The sequence below is a fragment of the Leguminivora glycinivorella genome, chromosome 16, assembly GCF_023078275.1.
Source record: "Leguminivora glycinivorella isolate SPB_JAAS2020 chromosome 16, LegGlyc_1.1, whole genome shotgun sequence".
In the NCBI taxonomy this organism is placed as follows: Eukaryota; Metazoa; Arthropoda; class Insecta; order Lepidoptera; family Tortricidae; genus Leguminivora; species Leguminivora glycinivorella.
Window position 1 is genome coordinate 13497186 of NC_062986.1, and position 16209 is coordinate 13513394.

The window sequence follows — 16209 nt, forward strand, 5'->3', positions numbered from 1 at the left end:
TTTTCCGGTTCCAGTTATGGACACTCGTAAAATAACACTATTTTTTTATATCTTTGGAGTAGCAAACTAGCATATTTTATACCTTATCTCATGGTTAATGCAGTAAGTAAAACTCATTCAAGTGAACACCGAGTATTATTTTTTTATTATTTTATACATGAACTCAACTCTCTTAGCAACATTACTAATAAGAATTCGTCCTGATATTTTTTTCAGTAAACTGATGACTTTTACCTTGCAGCCAAATCCTTCAGAAATAACCGAATTGAATGAAACTTCAAAATTAAGCAGCTCTATGACTCATTGTTTATGGTACAAAACCGTCAGTTTTTAGAAGCTTTGTCCATAATGGCATCACCGTCCATTATAGGGTATTTTACATTACTATATTAAACATAAACTCAAGCAGAGAAGGAGTAGAGTATTAAATCATAGGGTCAAAGAAAAATAAAACACAGCCATTATACAACAACAACAGTCTTATCTAAGTAATTATCAACATTCATATTGATATTTTTCAACGAATCTTCTCCGGGATTCTTAATGTTTTCCTCAGACTGCCCATCAGGATTAAATTTGTAGAACTTGACTCCTAAAAAATAAAAGAAAGTTATTAAGGTAAAGCAAAAGTATTTTGTAATTATGGATATTTCGTAGGTATGTATGTATGTCATTAATAGGACAACTTAGAAAAAGACGTGTAATCTATGTATGTCGCGGCGAGATACGTCGAGCCAATCATGTGCTAGCCCTGCTGTTTGTGTAAATGTGTCTAATTTTGAAGATATTCAAGTACTTTCTAAACGGAATAATGTAGAATCATTCGAGCCGTATACATTTAATATTTATTGAATATACATTTTTATCCCAACTGGTGGGGAAATGCGAGCGATAGGGTCGAATGGAGGAAGAGAGGGGAGACCTTTGCCCAGCAGTGGGACACTAACGCAGGCTAAAAAAAAAATACTTTGAACATAGAAGGGCTCTTGATATTACTTCAAAAACGAATGACAAAGTTGTAATTTATCCACACTTTTGTGTTTCGTTTAGGATTATACATCTACAATAAGTAGGTACACAGAAAAACGGAGTGTAATTAGGGGGGCTTTCGTGTGAAAAACAGTGAAATCGCAGACGAGCGCTTGATCATACCGTGTGTGGTATCAAATTAAAGGGCTTTGCGAGTAGTTTACAAATATATATCACATTATAGGACTTTTTCTACGTGGTCTAACAAAATATGAGAAAATGTCCAAAAGTGGTAATAATTGTACCGGTGAAGACTCGTTTTCAAAAAATTGCCAAAAATAAACAATAGCCATTTATGATCACTAAGACATAACAGCAATTTAAGTAAACGTTGCAGATTAATTAGGTACAAAAATTACTGCGATGTTAATGTTGATTTTCAAAGAAATTGTCACTTAATTTTAGGTAATTTCTGAAAAAAATTGAATTCGTCTTAGCCTCGTTTACTCTTTTTCAAAACCTTATAATAAAAATGTAGTCTGAGATGATTGTAGTACAGGATATACGAATTATAAATTTACCTGTTTTAGTATTCAAAATTGTCCAAATTTTACAAATAAGATCGACTAATTCAGCTCTATACGTGAGTTTTTCTAAATGTGCATTAGAAAAAAAATCATAATTAATTTAGTGAGTTAATTTTAAAAAATCCAGTCTTGTAAAAATCAAGATAAGAAGATGCTCTAACTGAAACTTGAATTAAATAAATCTATTGGATAGCGGAAAGTGTAGTATTTCACCGACTAAAACTATCAATTTTACATTCTTTTGACGTTTTTTTTTAAAGCAGCCTTAGAAGTTTTTAATGGGTCGGCAACGCGCATGTGACACCCCTTGAGTTTCTATCAAGCGGACTGTATGCTTGTTTGCCACCGACGGGGTACAAAAAAACAAGAGATGCATTTACACCACCATATGAAATTTTTCCGGTTGTGGCCTTATACAAGTCTGTACAGTCAACAACACAGCTGTGAATACAGACAATATATAGCTGTGTTGTTGACTGTACTTAAGTTAATTTAGCACAGTTTATGTTATTTTATTTGCTTTATTACCTGTGGGGTTTATTCGGGTCGTAAATTTCTGATCAGCGCCCAACTGTCGGTCTTCTTCTTCGTTGTAAAGATCCTAAAACAAAATTATACGTCAAATAGGTAGATCAGCACGGGAAGCATGGTCGCGCGATAGATGATAAAATATCAGGCCGTCTCTATCGCACTTACAAATAGTGCGATAGGGACGGCCTGCTATTTTATCGTCTATCGCGCGACCATGCTTCCCGTGCAGGAGCAGAATCTACGATCCAGAGGCTACATTTTTATTTTATGAGATGAGAAGTATCGTGAAACTTCGTCTCTAAGTCTACCTAACTTCGCCTGGATACTTGAGCTGAAATATCCGCCTACGATTAGTTAGTGCAGGCTTTGCAAAAAACTAGTAAGTTACTAGATCTAGTTTAATTAACTTGCATAATATGCACTAAAAACTAGACGGTTATTTCTTTACAGGGCCTAGCCAAGTTATTAAATATATACCTATTATTTTCTTCTTCAAAATCTATAGACCCGCACTGCTATCTTCATATCACCATCATCCTTCACGGACACAGCGTTTACGCGTAGTCAAACGATTTGCCGGACCGCTCACAAGATCATGTCTTCAGTGTTTCTACATACATAAGTATAGTCAACCAATTGGAACCCTAGGCCACTCTACAACCATGTCAAAATGACAAGCAGTAAGAGATTTCTTACAATCTGATTTATAACGTCACTATGACATAGTTCTACAGTGGCCTAGGGTTCCAATTGGTTGACTGTACATACCTAAATACAATCACACCTGTGTCCCATAAAGGGGTAGGCAGAATACATGAACTATTCAAGTTTCAGTGCCATTCTTGGCAAAAAGAGATTGAAAGAAAACGAAAATTGTGACATTGCAGTGGCAAATTTGCCAGCCTCTCGCCTACGACGCGAACGCCATAATTTACCCCATATCCCACAGTCGACCTACGACTCCCACGAGAAGAAAGGGGGTTGTGAAGTTCTTAACCCGTCACCACACGGGCGGGGTGTTGGTGTTTCTGAACCCATTATATAATAGTTTAAATACCTGAACCCGATAGAAACGCGCTGGTATCTTCATATCGTGTAGGTAAAGGATACAGCGTAAGGCACGCCATCGACTCGGACGCTCACAAACGCCACGGCGTACGAGTTATCTGACAGCTCACGAGTCCAGATCTGCCTGTGATGTTTCTGAAATCATTTTAATTTTTAATATTTAGTGCCTTCTTGCTGAAAAAGCAATTCAGCGGAGTCAGCATGGTCGCGTGATATGGCCAATCGCGTCGGTGCGTATTTTGGACACTCTTGGTATAGTTAAAAAACCATAACAAAACTAAAAAAAAACACATTAACGCCACTCTAGAAGTATTTTGACTGGCAAAGATTATTGAGCTTATCCCAAGTTCTTTTGCCAGCGAAGAATACCTGGAGATGTTTAGCAAATTGAATTTTGACTGTCGACAACTCGACACCAAAAAGGTCAAAAATGGCAGCATCTTTTCTTTTACACCAGCTGCCCTACCAGTAAGGATATTATCTCCCCTATATCTCATCTTTTTTGGTCACCTCATGGTAAGCGATCACTACCACCCATACACCCAAAACACCAGAAGTGTTGGAGGTGCGTTGCCGGCCTTTAAGCTCTTGAAGGTTTGAAGGTCGTATACTATCGTAGGTTTCTAAATATAGGACATAATTTAACTTTTTGACCAGCAGAAACGTCTGAAATCGATGCCAATAGGCTTAGAATAAATTTAAATTACAGTAGGTATAGCATTGTTACCGAATCATTAAATACTCTGAGCCCCTGCTTCCCCAGTGGGTCTTGGTTGACGGCAATGATGTCCCTATTCAGCAGGATCTTCTTGAACTCCGGCCGCATGCGAGACAGGTCCGCGCTGATGAGGAGCGGCGCCGCTAGTACGGCCCACACCGCCATCTGCACCCTCGCCTGGTCCAGAGATAGGCCGTAGTTGCCTACTAGTAACTGAAAAATATATATAATAAGGTTTAATTCGCAAATTGTAACGACCAATCAAGGGAGGTAGAACATTATTAAGTCACTAGGCACTAGAAGGTAGGCTGAACTGGTAGAATTTCTTTACACCATTTCAAGAGTGATACAGTCGCAAAAACTCGAACAAAATTTTGTAAAGCACAGCACAGAAGAAGTAATTCAAGATGTTCCTGGTTGTCGGTGAATTAATTCATGATGCCAAGAATACTTTCCAAATAATCTTCCATGTCACCCCATTGCGCCAAACATTGCAGTTTTCTGCGATCGCCGTGTAGTGTAGTTCAGCTGTTGAACAATAATCGTACCATGTCAGGGTCGTTCCAGTGTCCCGGGCCAGCGAACGGCGCCAAGCGCTCCTGATTGTCGGCGAACCAATCACCAGTTCATGATGCCGAGAAGACTTTCCCAAGAGTCTTCTATGTCGTCCCAGTTGCCCCAGAAATTGCAGTGTAGATAGTTCAGCTGTTGAACAATAATCGTACCATTTCAGGGTCGTTCCAGTGTCCCGGGCCAGCGAACGGCGCCAAGCGCTCCTGATTGTCGGCGAACCAATCACCAGTTCATGATGCCGAGAAGACTTTCCCAAGAGTCTTCTATGTCGTCCCAGTTGCCCCAGAAATTGCAGTTCTCTGATCACAGTGTAGATAGTTCAGCTGTTGAACAATAATCGTACCATGTCAGGGTCGTTCCAGTGTCCCGGGCCAGCGAACGGCGCCAAGCGCTCCTGATTGTCGGCGAACCAGTTCATGATGCCGAGAAGACTTTCCCAAGAGTCTTCTATGTCGTCCCAGTTGCGCCAAAGATTGCAGTTCTCTGCAATCACTGTGTAGTTAGGCTGTAAGACGAAAAAAGTTGTTAGCTACAACTAACATAGCAAACAAAAGATCATGGTAGAATCAGCCTCAAATTTTCTACATTGAAGCCATTACATTAGCTCTATGCAGACTTCACAACAAATATTCAGATAACCCTTTAACTGCTAAATCGCCCTCTAACTCGCGTGACCTACTAAGGGTCGGTTGCACCATACCGTCTGTCACCGTTAAAGCGTCCGTTAAATTTTATTGTATGGAAAGTTCCATAGACGTCGGCTGAGTGACGATGATGTATCTGTCAAATGTGGTTGATGCAACTGGCCCTAAATCTATCCTTCCTGCATTCCGACAAAGATCACGTCACAATGACGCACCAGACACTATAGTCATGGCGTTACAGGTGTAAGAGCACCTAATACAAACCTAAGCCTTTATAAAGCATAGGAATGGCATAATTCCTGATAATCTAATGCCTTATAAAGGGTTAAATCATGGAACCCTGGTGACTGGTAGGTAACACACCAAAATACTGTTTGGTTCGAGATAAGCAGGCCAGCTGCAGGAGTACAGGACCGGACGCCCTGTATTGTTCAGCATCCTTCCGAAGTCTGGATATCCTGCAAATAAGACAGGAAGATTAGGTACAATCACAGTCCTAGTCTATACTACTACTAAGTACAGGTATATCGTCTACATCAGTTTGTTCATGTCGCGTGACCCCTATGCGTATCCTTGCACGTCTTCTAACCCTAAGCCAGTCCTCAGATACCAAATTTTTTGCCACCGCTGTGTTCAAGGGTTACCTGTCTTCATCTCCTCAGGCTTAGAATAACAGCCATCCAGTTTGATGTAGTCCACGCCCCAGCTGACGAGGGTGTCCACATCAATTTCTTCATGCCCCATGACCCCCACCAGCATGTCCTAATAACCACGTCTTCAAATCCTAAGCTAGCCCTCTTAATTTTTAGCCACCACTGTGTTCAAGGGTTACCTGTCTTCATCTCCTCAGGCTTAGAATAACAGCCATCCAGTTTGATGTAGTCCACGCCCCAGCTGACGAGGGTATCCACGTCAGTCTGCTCATGCCCCATGACTCCAGGGTAGCCTGCGCACGTCTTCGTACCGTAGTCCTGGTAGATGCCGAACTTTAGGCCTTTGCTGTGGACCTGAAAGAAGTAACATATTTTGCAAGACGTCATGTCACGTTCATTTTCTTAAATAATAGAGGTACTCTTTAGTCTTATTTGGACGATTTTGGGATTTTTTCGGTAAATATTGAAAGATGATGGAATTTTATTAGTTTTAAGATTTTCGGTATCATTTAGAAGTGAAAATTGTTATTCGGGATCTTTTCAGACGATTAGAAACACTACACACACAGGTGTTAGGCGACGCCACGAAATCGATGTTTAGAATGCTAAGCATCACGACCTTCTTTTCAAATTTTGGCCATCAAGTGCCGTATCTGGACATTCTGGACACGCGTGGTTGGTATTAAAGAGAACAAAACGAAGAGATTTTCCCAAAGATTTTCCAAAAATTAAATGATACTGGCTGGTTCACGTACATATTTGCCCAGCATCTTCATGCCGTTCGGGAACCGCACGTGGTCCGGCACGAGTTTTCCGTTGGCACTCCGGTTCTTCTCCATCCAGCAGTCGTCGATGCCGATGTAATTGTACCCCGCTTCCAGGTACCCCTCGTTCACCATGAGATCCGCTGTGCGCTTTATCAGCTTCTCACTGAAAACATTATGAAAATCAGGTTAGAAAATAGATTGCGATAGGAGAGCACAACTAAGATAAGAGACCTAGATAAGATATCTTTGCAGAGACTGATGAACAGTTAAACAACCATCGAAATCAATCCGAAACAAAGAACTAGGTACTTAATGTGCCGCTCGTCCATCACTCTTGGTGGTGCAGTCGGTCAGACACGTCTCGCTGCCAGGTGAGCTAGCCCATAGGAGGGGTCAGCGCTAGACCGTTGACACCTGGGCCGATGATACCCTGCTGGAGATGATACTAGCGACATCTACTGACCTTATACACTCGTCAGGGTATACATCAGAGCAGTCGGTGAGACATCGGTATCGCTGCCAGGTGAGCCAGCCCATAGGAGGGGTTAGCGCTAGACCGTTGACACCTGAGTCGATGATAGCCTGCTGGAGATGATACTAGCGACATCTACTGACCTTATACACTCGTCAGGGTATACAGAGCAGTCGGTGAGACATCGGTATCGCTGCCAGGTGAGCCAGCCCATAGGAGGGGTCAGCGCTAGACCGTTATCCAGCGCTTGGGTCAAGGAGACCCCGCAGACAAATAGGAGGAGCCACATCTGCAAAGTTTTGTTTTAATCGGTCATTCTTTGACAATATGTATATGTAGGTAACGTCATAAGGAACAGTATTTTTTCGTTAATACGATACATCCGCTTTCCATCAGGAGGACCGTATGCTTGTTTGCCACTGACGTAATATATATAAAAAATTGGAGATTTTTAATTGAAATAAAATACCGAAAACAAAAACAGCAAACTTATGTAGGTTGAAATGGGATAGGTGCAAGGTCCTTAGGTAATAGTATATATGGTATTAGTATCTACCTGTAAGGAGAGGTTATCTTTATACCGGAATGATGTGTACGTGTTTATTTGAATTAATAAATAAATAAATATTGGGGGACACCTTACACAGATCAACCTAGCCCCAAACTGAGCAAACTATACTACTTGTATACTACTATACTACTTGTATACTAGCTTGTGTACTATGGGTGGGCAATGGGCATATCAGAATTTGGGACCGCCCAATTAGCGTAAGTTGTTAACAAAAATTAACTCACTGTCAGGTTTGTGACGATAATTAAGCATGAAATTTCTATAAAAATTTTGTTTTTGTGTTATTTCCATAAACTTTAAGCGATAATCTACATTCTGAATGTGAAAAAAGTAAATTTTTAGACAGATTTTATGCTTAATTGTCGTCACAAAACGGGGACCCAAATTCTGAAAAGGCCCGGGTGGGCCGGGTGCTAGGCGATGATTTTATATTTAATTTAGTTTGACCGAAGAAATTGTAACTTAAATTATTAAATAAAAAAGTAGGTATATGAGTACTTGAGTAGGTACGTAATAAGTTATCACGTTATGTGAATATTATAATTAATTACCTACCTACGTAATTAGAGCGCTATAAAAAATTATAAAAGGTATGCATAATTAATTACCTTTTTTAGTAACGCGTGTATTGATATCGTACAATTCGTACATATGGGCAATGAGTTGTACTTAAATATGAGTTAAATAAACTATTGTCTTTGATTATTGACTGTATAGAGTTTATGTACCTACATGAAATCAACTTTGTTTAAATTAACCCTTTTCCAGTACAGTAAATTATAGATTCATCACCCGCGCCACGCTGCGCGCTGTAACATAAATTAAAACTTTAGTGTTCTGATTTAAGGTTCTAATTCGATTTCACTTTCGAGAAACTGGTTTTCAAATGAATCATCAAAGTAGATTACTTACAACTAGATCAATTTTTTAGTAACAAAAACCGATTGGTGTTGTTAAGGATTTAGTTAAAGCGGATATGTAGTTATTAGTATTTGTGAATACCTTAGGTACCTATATTGATATCTACAGGTCCTTATGTTGGTACCTTAGGTACCTATAGCTACAAATACAGGAATTTAATTCAGCAAAGAATGGGGCTAAATAAACTCGCCATGCAATCGACAGCTCGCCATAAGGCCGGTTCACACGTATTAAGTTGTCAAGTAATTAACTAAATTTTAACTTAATTTTAAGCGACTTAAAGCGTGTAAACAATCAATTTAGTAATAAGTTACAAGTTAATATTTAGCGTGCACTTAAGCAAGTAAATTAGAATTTTGTCTATTTTTCGGTTAAGTAGGTGGGCGTGAACTACCACTTGATACGTTTGGACAGGCACGACTTAGTTAAATATTAGTTAATTGCATAGCTGGGCACCGTTAATCAAATAGTTAACTTCGATAATCGTTAATCCGTTACTTAAAAAGTTAACTTCGTTAATCGTTAAAGCGATACATTTCGGTAGATTTAACGCAAGTTAAAGTTAATCGATAATCCGTTAACACGTCATAAAAATAGGACTCCACTGTAGGTATTATGTATTTCTATTTACTAAGTATCCACCAAAAACTATTAAAACCTGTGACGCCAATCGGTAAAAAACCGAAATGTAATAATTACGGTCTCTTCGGGCTTATTTTACCGCCGTTGGTTGGCTAAATCCTAGATTTTACTTCGGATTGGTAATTATTGGGTCATTCATGCGGTCGGTTCTTCAGATTGAGATTTGAGATGGCTCGATGAACGCTGTGGGCTCGATGAATGAAATCTAAGGCTCGCGCCGGACTCGATGCGTCGGTTGCGCGATTTGTCTGTCATGCCTGATGATTGCACTCTATTCCCAGGTTAGTGATCGATCTAGCACGCCTAATAAGATTTAGAAGATCTCGAATAAGTGATCCAAAGTCGCCAATTGGTCTTTATTATTTATTATTTATTTATTTATTATACTCAGAATTACAAAACATAACTTAAATACAATGCTCCACAAAACTACAATTAGTTTGACAGTGGAGTCGTTTCAGTCTCTTTTATACAGTTTTCTTATTAAATATAGTTAAATATACAAATTAATATATATAACTCCGACGGATCTGCTTTTACCGATAAAACCTAGGTTTTGTCGTACTACGGGCTTTTACAGTAGCAGTAAGAACGTGGTTTTCGCGGCGCAGCGAGCTGCTTGGGGTGCTGGATTAACGATTAACGGACTCTATGAAATTTAACGGAAGTTAACGAATCCGTTAACATTTTTTAAAGTTAACTTAAAAGTTAATCCGTTAATCGAAATGTTAACTTCGTTAATTAACGATTAACGGATTAACGAGTTAATGCCCAGCTATGGTTAATTGTATAAGTTTGGCGAAGTGGTTCCGATCTTATGTTCGTGAGTTATCTTTTTTGAAAAATGTCGAAGTGGTCGGAAGACACTACGTACAGTGAAGTTTATTGAAGAATAATTATGTTAAAGAAAGTTGCACTAGCGCCATATTCATTCCTTCTGATTATCCAGTTTTTCACCCAGTATCGTGGGTGCTCTCGTTTCCCTGTCTATTTCATCCTTCAGTTCGTCTAAAACCTCGCTGAATACGAATTTACTACAATAGGCTGTTAGTTTCCTATTAGTCAAATCAGCTTCTTTTTAAGAAATGTCAAAACGATTTGCTAAATATGGAATTACTATGAAATACTGAGGAGTGACGTCACGGTCAATTTATGTACTTTATATCTTTCTCTTTGACTTATTAAATAGAAATTATGTTTAAACATAACTACTGTCCCCGTTTTTCTTCTAATTACGTGGTGCTTTTTATTTCGTGCAGTGCATAAAATATTTTAAGTATAGGAAACTAGCCTATTAGTTACTATGTAAAACATTATGAAATAACCTATATTTACAAATTAGCGATAAAACGAATATAATATACATTATACTCGTACATCCCTCGCGCACTATTACAAAGTAACTAGCAACTAACATGAATCAAAGCTCGCATAAGGCTCTATTACAAGAGAAGCCCTTCTAAGACTTGATAGTGCGCTCATTCGTTAGAAAACCGGTTCAAAGTTCGGACGTCCACGGTCCACGGGAGGCACACTGGCACAACCGGGTGAGTGTAGGTTACTCACTAATACTCTCTACGTTTGCTTGTTCAATTATCGGGATGGGTTAACTTTTAATGTTTACTCGCAACTCTCGGCTTTTAAAGGTAGTGTCATGTCAGCTGTGGTAAAAATATAAACGAATATTTAACAAAATATTGTCTTCGGTTACCGCGATAGTTACTCATGAAATAAAACTATGGAAACGGATTAAATCGCGTATAATGAATTTAAAATTCATCCCGACGTTTCGAACTCTTTACAGCGTTCGTGGTCAATGGGTAACTGAGGAAAAATTACAATGTGCAAAAGCTACCCACATACAAGAAATAAAAAATCCATACTAATATTATAAATGGGAAAATGTGTGTGTCTGTTTGTTTGTCCGTCTTTCACAGCAAAACGGAGGGACGTATTGACGTGATTTTTTAAGTAGAGATAGTTGAAGGGATGGAGAGTGACATAGGCTACTTTTTGTCTCTCTCTAACGCGAGCGAAGCCGCGGGCAAAAGCTAGTAATTAATAATTTTAAATTCATTATACGCGATTTAATCCGTTTCCATAGTTTTATCATGAATATTTAACACCTATGTATTCTTATGTAGTATTAGGTTCCTTAGTTTTTCTGGTGCTTATTTTCAAAAAGCTCCAAAGTGGTGCTCTAAAGTCCGCTCTAAAATAAGTCTCTTTGCAGACAGGGCAGGGCTCTCCCTAAGCATATGTGACACCCCTGCGATTCTAAAGATCCATAGGCAAAAAACAACGCTTTTTACATGATTCAGGGTAGACTATCATAGGTACCTAACAAATTAAGATACTCTACCCGCCATCCCGCGCCCCACGAACTCTAAGCCCCCGTTCCATAAACACTGTGTTTTTATTGAAAACTTTAAGGAAAGGTTCTTTAGTTCAAATACAATTAATTTTTGTAAGAAACTAGCATCTCAACTCTTACGGTTATCCAGTTATTAAAAAAATAAATTTAATTTGCTAATGAACACGTTCCCTTACCACTTCCTTATGTTATTTGTTTTGACATTTGCCGCCAGACACTTGACACTGATTTTAATGTTATGATTCCTTAATCATAACATTAAAATCAGTGTCACACTAATTAATGCAATTATTAAGTATGGAAACGAAAGATTTTTTTTTTTTTCAAAATATAATGAAAAGCGATATACAGTGTGGCTCCTGATGATGAACCTAAGTAACCTAACTGACGGTGTACAGAAGACCATTTTCCGTTCAGGATTTCCGTCCACTACTACTTCTTTTATTAATGTTCTGTGATTTGTATGTTGTGTAACCCTTAATATTCTACATACATGTATGTGGCTTTCCATTAAAGGGACCTTATGCTTCAACTGCTATCCAGGATTATTTTATCAGAACTTCCGTTGAAAAATATATATTATATCCTTTATACTTAGTACATGAAGCATGTACACTGTACAGATCTTAAGTAGTTAAGGTCGACTGGGTTTAGAGTGTCCACAACTCCACACTTACTCCCACGCCGAAATAGTAATCACATCGAAGGAAATTAGGAAACCTAATATTGGCATAACTGGCGATAAATGCCAGTGGCCAAGCCGGTCTTTCCAAATGCAACATTAGGTACTTACAATCGGCAACCGAATTCCTTAAAGTGGAACGTGCGAAACTTCCGCGGGCAACATTTATAGCAATATCCGAGTTACGCCGTGTCTTGCGTGGGCGACGATCGCGCGACCGTCGCCGTCGCGTCTCATACTTCCATATCGATAAGGTTTGATTTCGTATGCGTCGCATCGCCGTCGCGCGACCATCGCGCGACCGTCGCCCACGCAAGCCACGGCGTTACAAACTATAGATAATTTTATAGGTAGTACGTTGTCAACCTAGAATAGTACCTAACATTGGTTTTTGGAAATGACAAGGCGATTCAGGATATATTTTTCAACTTTTTAAATTCTTAAAATCGCGGTTATCTAAAAAACTATGCGTTTTTGGACTACATGTTGTACCACTTTTTTTAACTCCATTTAAGCTTAGGAAGCTGTGGTTAAAATCGGTCGGGTTTAAACAGCCCACGGTGTAGATAGATAGATAAATAAATAAAACTATATGGGGAAAGCTACCGTTTTAAATAGTAAGTAGGTACTTACATAATTACTTACTTAAATGTTAGCGCAGCACCGAGAAATATGTCGAGCACAAAAAGATTATCGATTAATTACATTTTCTCATATACCTATGTACCTACCTACATAATCTATTGTATTAAATAAAGGTAAACCAAAGAACAATAAAATACACTTAAAATAACAATAAAATGTACCTATTAAAAGTACAGTCGCAAATGTGCTATGCCTTCGATTCCAATATTATTAGTAATACGTAAAACGTGTGTCCAATAGTTTTATTATTCGGTATGGTATATTATCCTCATTACTTATATCGACACGTCTCTATGGTAATATTATTTCAAGGTTTTTAAATAAGTAATATTCATAAATACATACATACTATAAAATTTACAATATTACGGTTCAAAATTACTCAAATGACTATCGCTTAATTCCGTACGTTATTATTAGAAAATTAAGTAAAGCTTCTAATGGGTCGGCAACGCGCATGTGACACCCTTGAGTTGCAGGCGTCCATAGGTTGCAGTGACCGCTTTCCACCAGGCGGACCGTATTGACCTGTTTGCCACCGATGTAGTATAAAAAAATAACAGGGTGGCTAGCCGAATGGCACAATCGCTCACGAAACGCTCACGAAACGAAGCGCTAGTAGATATCTATCTCTATCGCGCTTGCGTATTGGCGCGACAGAGCCAGCGGCGTATCGCTTTCGTTTGGCGTCGGAGAAATGCCATTCGGCTACGGGGCCAGGTGTCTTGCAGTTTCATATACATGTCGCAGGGAAATGGCCAAAACAGAGATTTCATCAAATTACTAAGGGATATGATCAAATCACGCAGGATGTCAAAATGGCGAATCCATATCATCATTTCTCTAGAAAATTTCAGTCATTTGACTAAATCCCTAACTCTGTTTAGTGAGATCACAAAATCGGTCAATAGACACGCCATGTTTTGTCATTTCACTAGATTTGTTTAGGTATTTGATAAAATCCCTGAACCACGACAGTGAGTTGATGAAACGAACTCAAAAAGTCAATTCGTTTTAACATTTCCCTAAACAAATTTAGGGAAATGATAAAGTCTCAACTGGTGATTTGATCAAATGTCTGAACCGGTTTCGTGAAATGACAAAGCCAAGAATCTAATATATCCAATTAGATTTATTAGACCCTTGGCTTTGTCACTTGATTTGATTGAATCTTTAACTAGATTAGTGAAATGGTAAAATTGAATCCGTTTTTAAGTTTTTAAGTAAGTGAGTTTTTGGTTTTCTATAAATAAGAAAAAAAATGGAATGAGTGTAGAAACAAAAAGCTAAAAATGTTTCATTTTAAATTATTTTCATATTTATTAAAACATTTTGTCTTTTCACTGAACTTGTTTAGCGAAATGATAAAACTAGTTGACTTTATAAGCTCGTTTCGTCAACTTACTGACGTGGTTCAGGGATTTTATCAAATCCCTAAACAAATCTAGTGAAATGACAAAACGTGGCGTGTCTATTGGTCGATTTTGTGATTTCACTAAACAGAGTAAGGGATTTAGTCAAATGACTGAAATTTTCTAGAGAAATGATAAAATGGATTCGCCATTTTGACATCCTGCGTGATTTGATCATATCCCTTAGTAATCTGATGAAATCTCTGTTTTGGCCATTTCCCTGCGACATACATATTACATACGAGTATAAGGTATGTACATTGTACGTGCACGTGCTCCGTATAGACGGATACAGCTTGAAAAAAACGTAGGTACCTAGGTACCTCAAAGCCCTAGAGAAAAATGTGCGGTGGCCTAGATGGCGTTACACCTTTGGGGGACGCTCAGCTAGATGGCGCTAATATTGATATTTGACATTTTAATACATATCAAGCTAAGAATATGGGCCAAATTGTCAAAACTGAAGTTCAAATGTTTTAAGCCTTTGTCAAGAGACGGCAGTCTAGGCACTGTGATTAGTGATTACACATTTTACTTCGACAGTCTCTCTATAATACTCGATCCTCTTTGACTTTGGTATTACGTAGGTAGGATTCTTGGGATAGTAATAGGGGTCAGTACCTACTGTTGTGTCGGTCAGTCAACGTTGCTTGTCAAAGAATACAAATATCATTTAATCTAATACATAAGTATATTGTAACTTAAAACTTAGTAATAGATACTCACAGTGTTAAAACTTCTCAAGTATTTTTCAAAACAAATTAACAAAGTCACAGAAACTGTCTTTACCAGTATTATATGATCTGTGCCAGCGTCCCGTGAGACTACTTAAGTTAGTCGATTGTGTTTTGTTTTTATGTAAATAGCTAGTCGATAAGAGCGCTATCTGTAAGGTTGTCATTATCGGTGGAATAGTGGAGCACTAACTGACAGATAGTTTATAAAATGTAGATCAAGAGATGGGCACGTATTAGGTAGGTATATTAATCTCTAAGGGTCACTTGCACCACCGAAAATGGGAGGGTTAACCCGAGGTTAACCCACCATTGTATATGACAGTTAACAGCCCACTGTTGACAGTTAACAGCCCACTAACCTTGCGCTAAGCGGGTGGTGCAAGTGGCCCTTAACCTTTCGTATGCGTCTGTCAAAAAATTGTCATTAATATATTAGTCATAATAACTACATGTTAAAGTTGAAACAATATGGAGCAGATCTGCTCCTAAGCATACGAGAGGTTAAGCTGAGTTTAGACGTGCAAGTGATTGCTGCAAGTTTTGAGACAGAAGTATATGCTAGAAAGAGATGCAGATATTTGCCACTCATTCTTACCTATAGTTGCGTCTCAAAACTTGCAGCAATAACTTGCTGGTCTAAACTCTCTGTCTCTAGAGTGACACTCAGAAGAAATGGAACTGACATGGAATTTTATTTTAATACTCTTTAGGTATTAATCCATTGTTTCCTCAAGATTGTCCCTTTCCTTTTACTTAATCACGCGGCGTTGCTGCCGTGAATCCATTTTGTTACCGATCACTGCTAATAAATTGTAATAAAATTGCAAGGCCATGTTATCATCTCCACAATAAAGCAAGTAAGTAAAATCTGTCGTACGAAAAAATATACTTATCTACCCTACATTACAATCATAAGTGGTTCGTCACGGACAACAAGTACTTCACCTCAAAATGCATACAATATCTGATGATATATCAAGAATAGCAATACAAATATTGGGATATCACCTTAATAAATTATAATCTTAACAATATTAAAAAGCTACATTCACTCTATACCGGCATACAGTACAGCAAAAGGTAATATAAAAATAAGCGCACGTTATTATAAAAAGTGGGTAAGTACACCGCAACAGGTACGACGTTTCCTGTATGTTCCAGGAATAATAATAGAGAATACCTCCGACATAATAGCCCCGGCTACACCCAATCATTACACAGTTACACCGTACAACCGGACCCC

At 38.4% G+C, this 16209-nt stretch overlaps 1 protein-coding gene across 1 annotated transcript; it reads right to left on the reverse strand.

Annotated features, from left to right (window-relative positions):
* Positions 1-461: 461 nt before the first annotated feature.
* On the reverse strand, positions 462-13031 carry LOC125234927 (alpha-N-acetylgalactosaminidase). Its single transcript, XM_048141349.1, is given in 11 exon segments — positions 462-592; positions 2085-2157; positions 3145-3185; positions 3188-3290; positions 3883-4086; positions 4790-4951; positions 5454-5548; positions 5923-6097; positions 6499-6673; positions 7126-7271; positions 12992-13031. Coding segments are annotated over 10 exon segments (1305 nt in total). The 5' UTR covers positions 12992-13031.
* Between the last annotated feature and the right edge of the window lie 3178 nt (positions 13032-16209).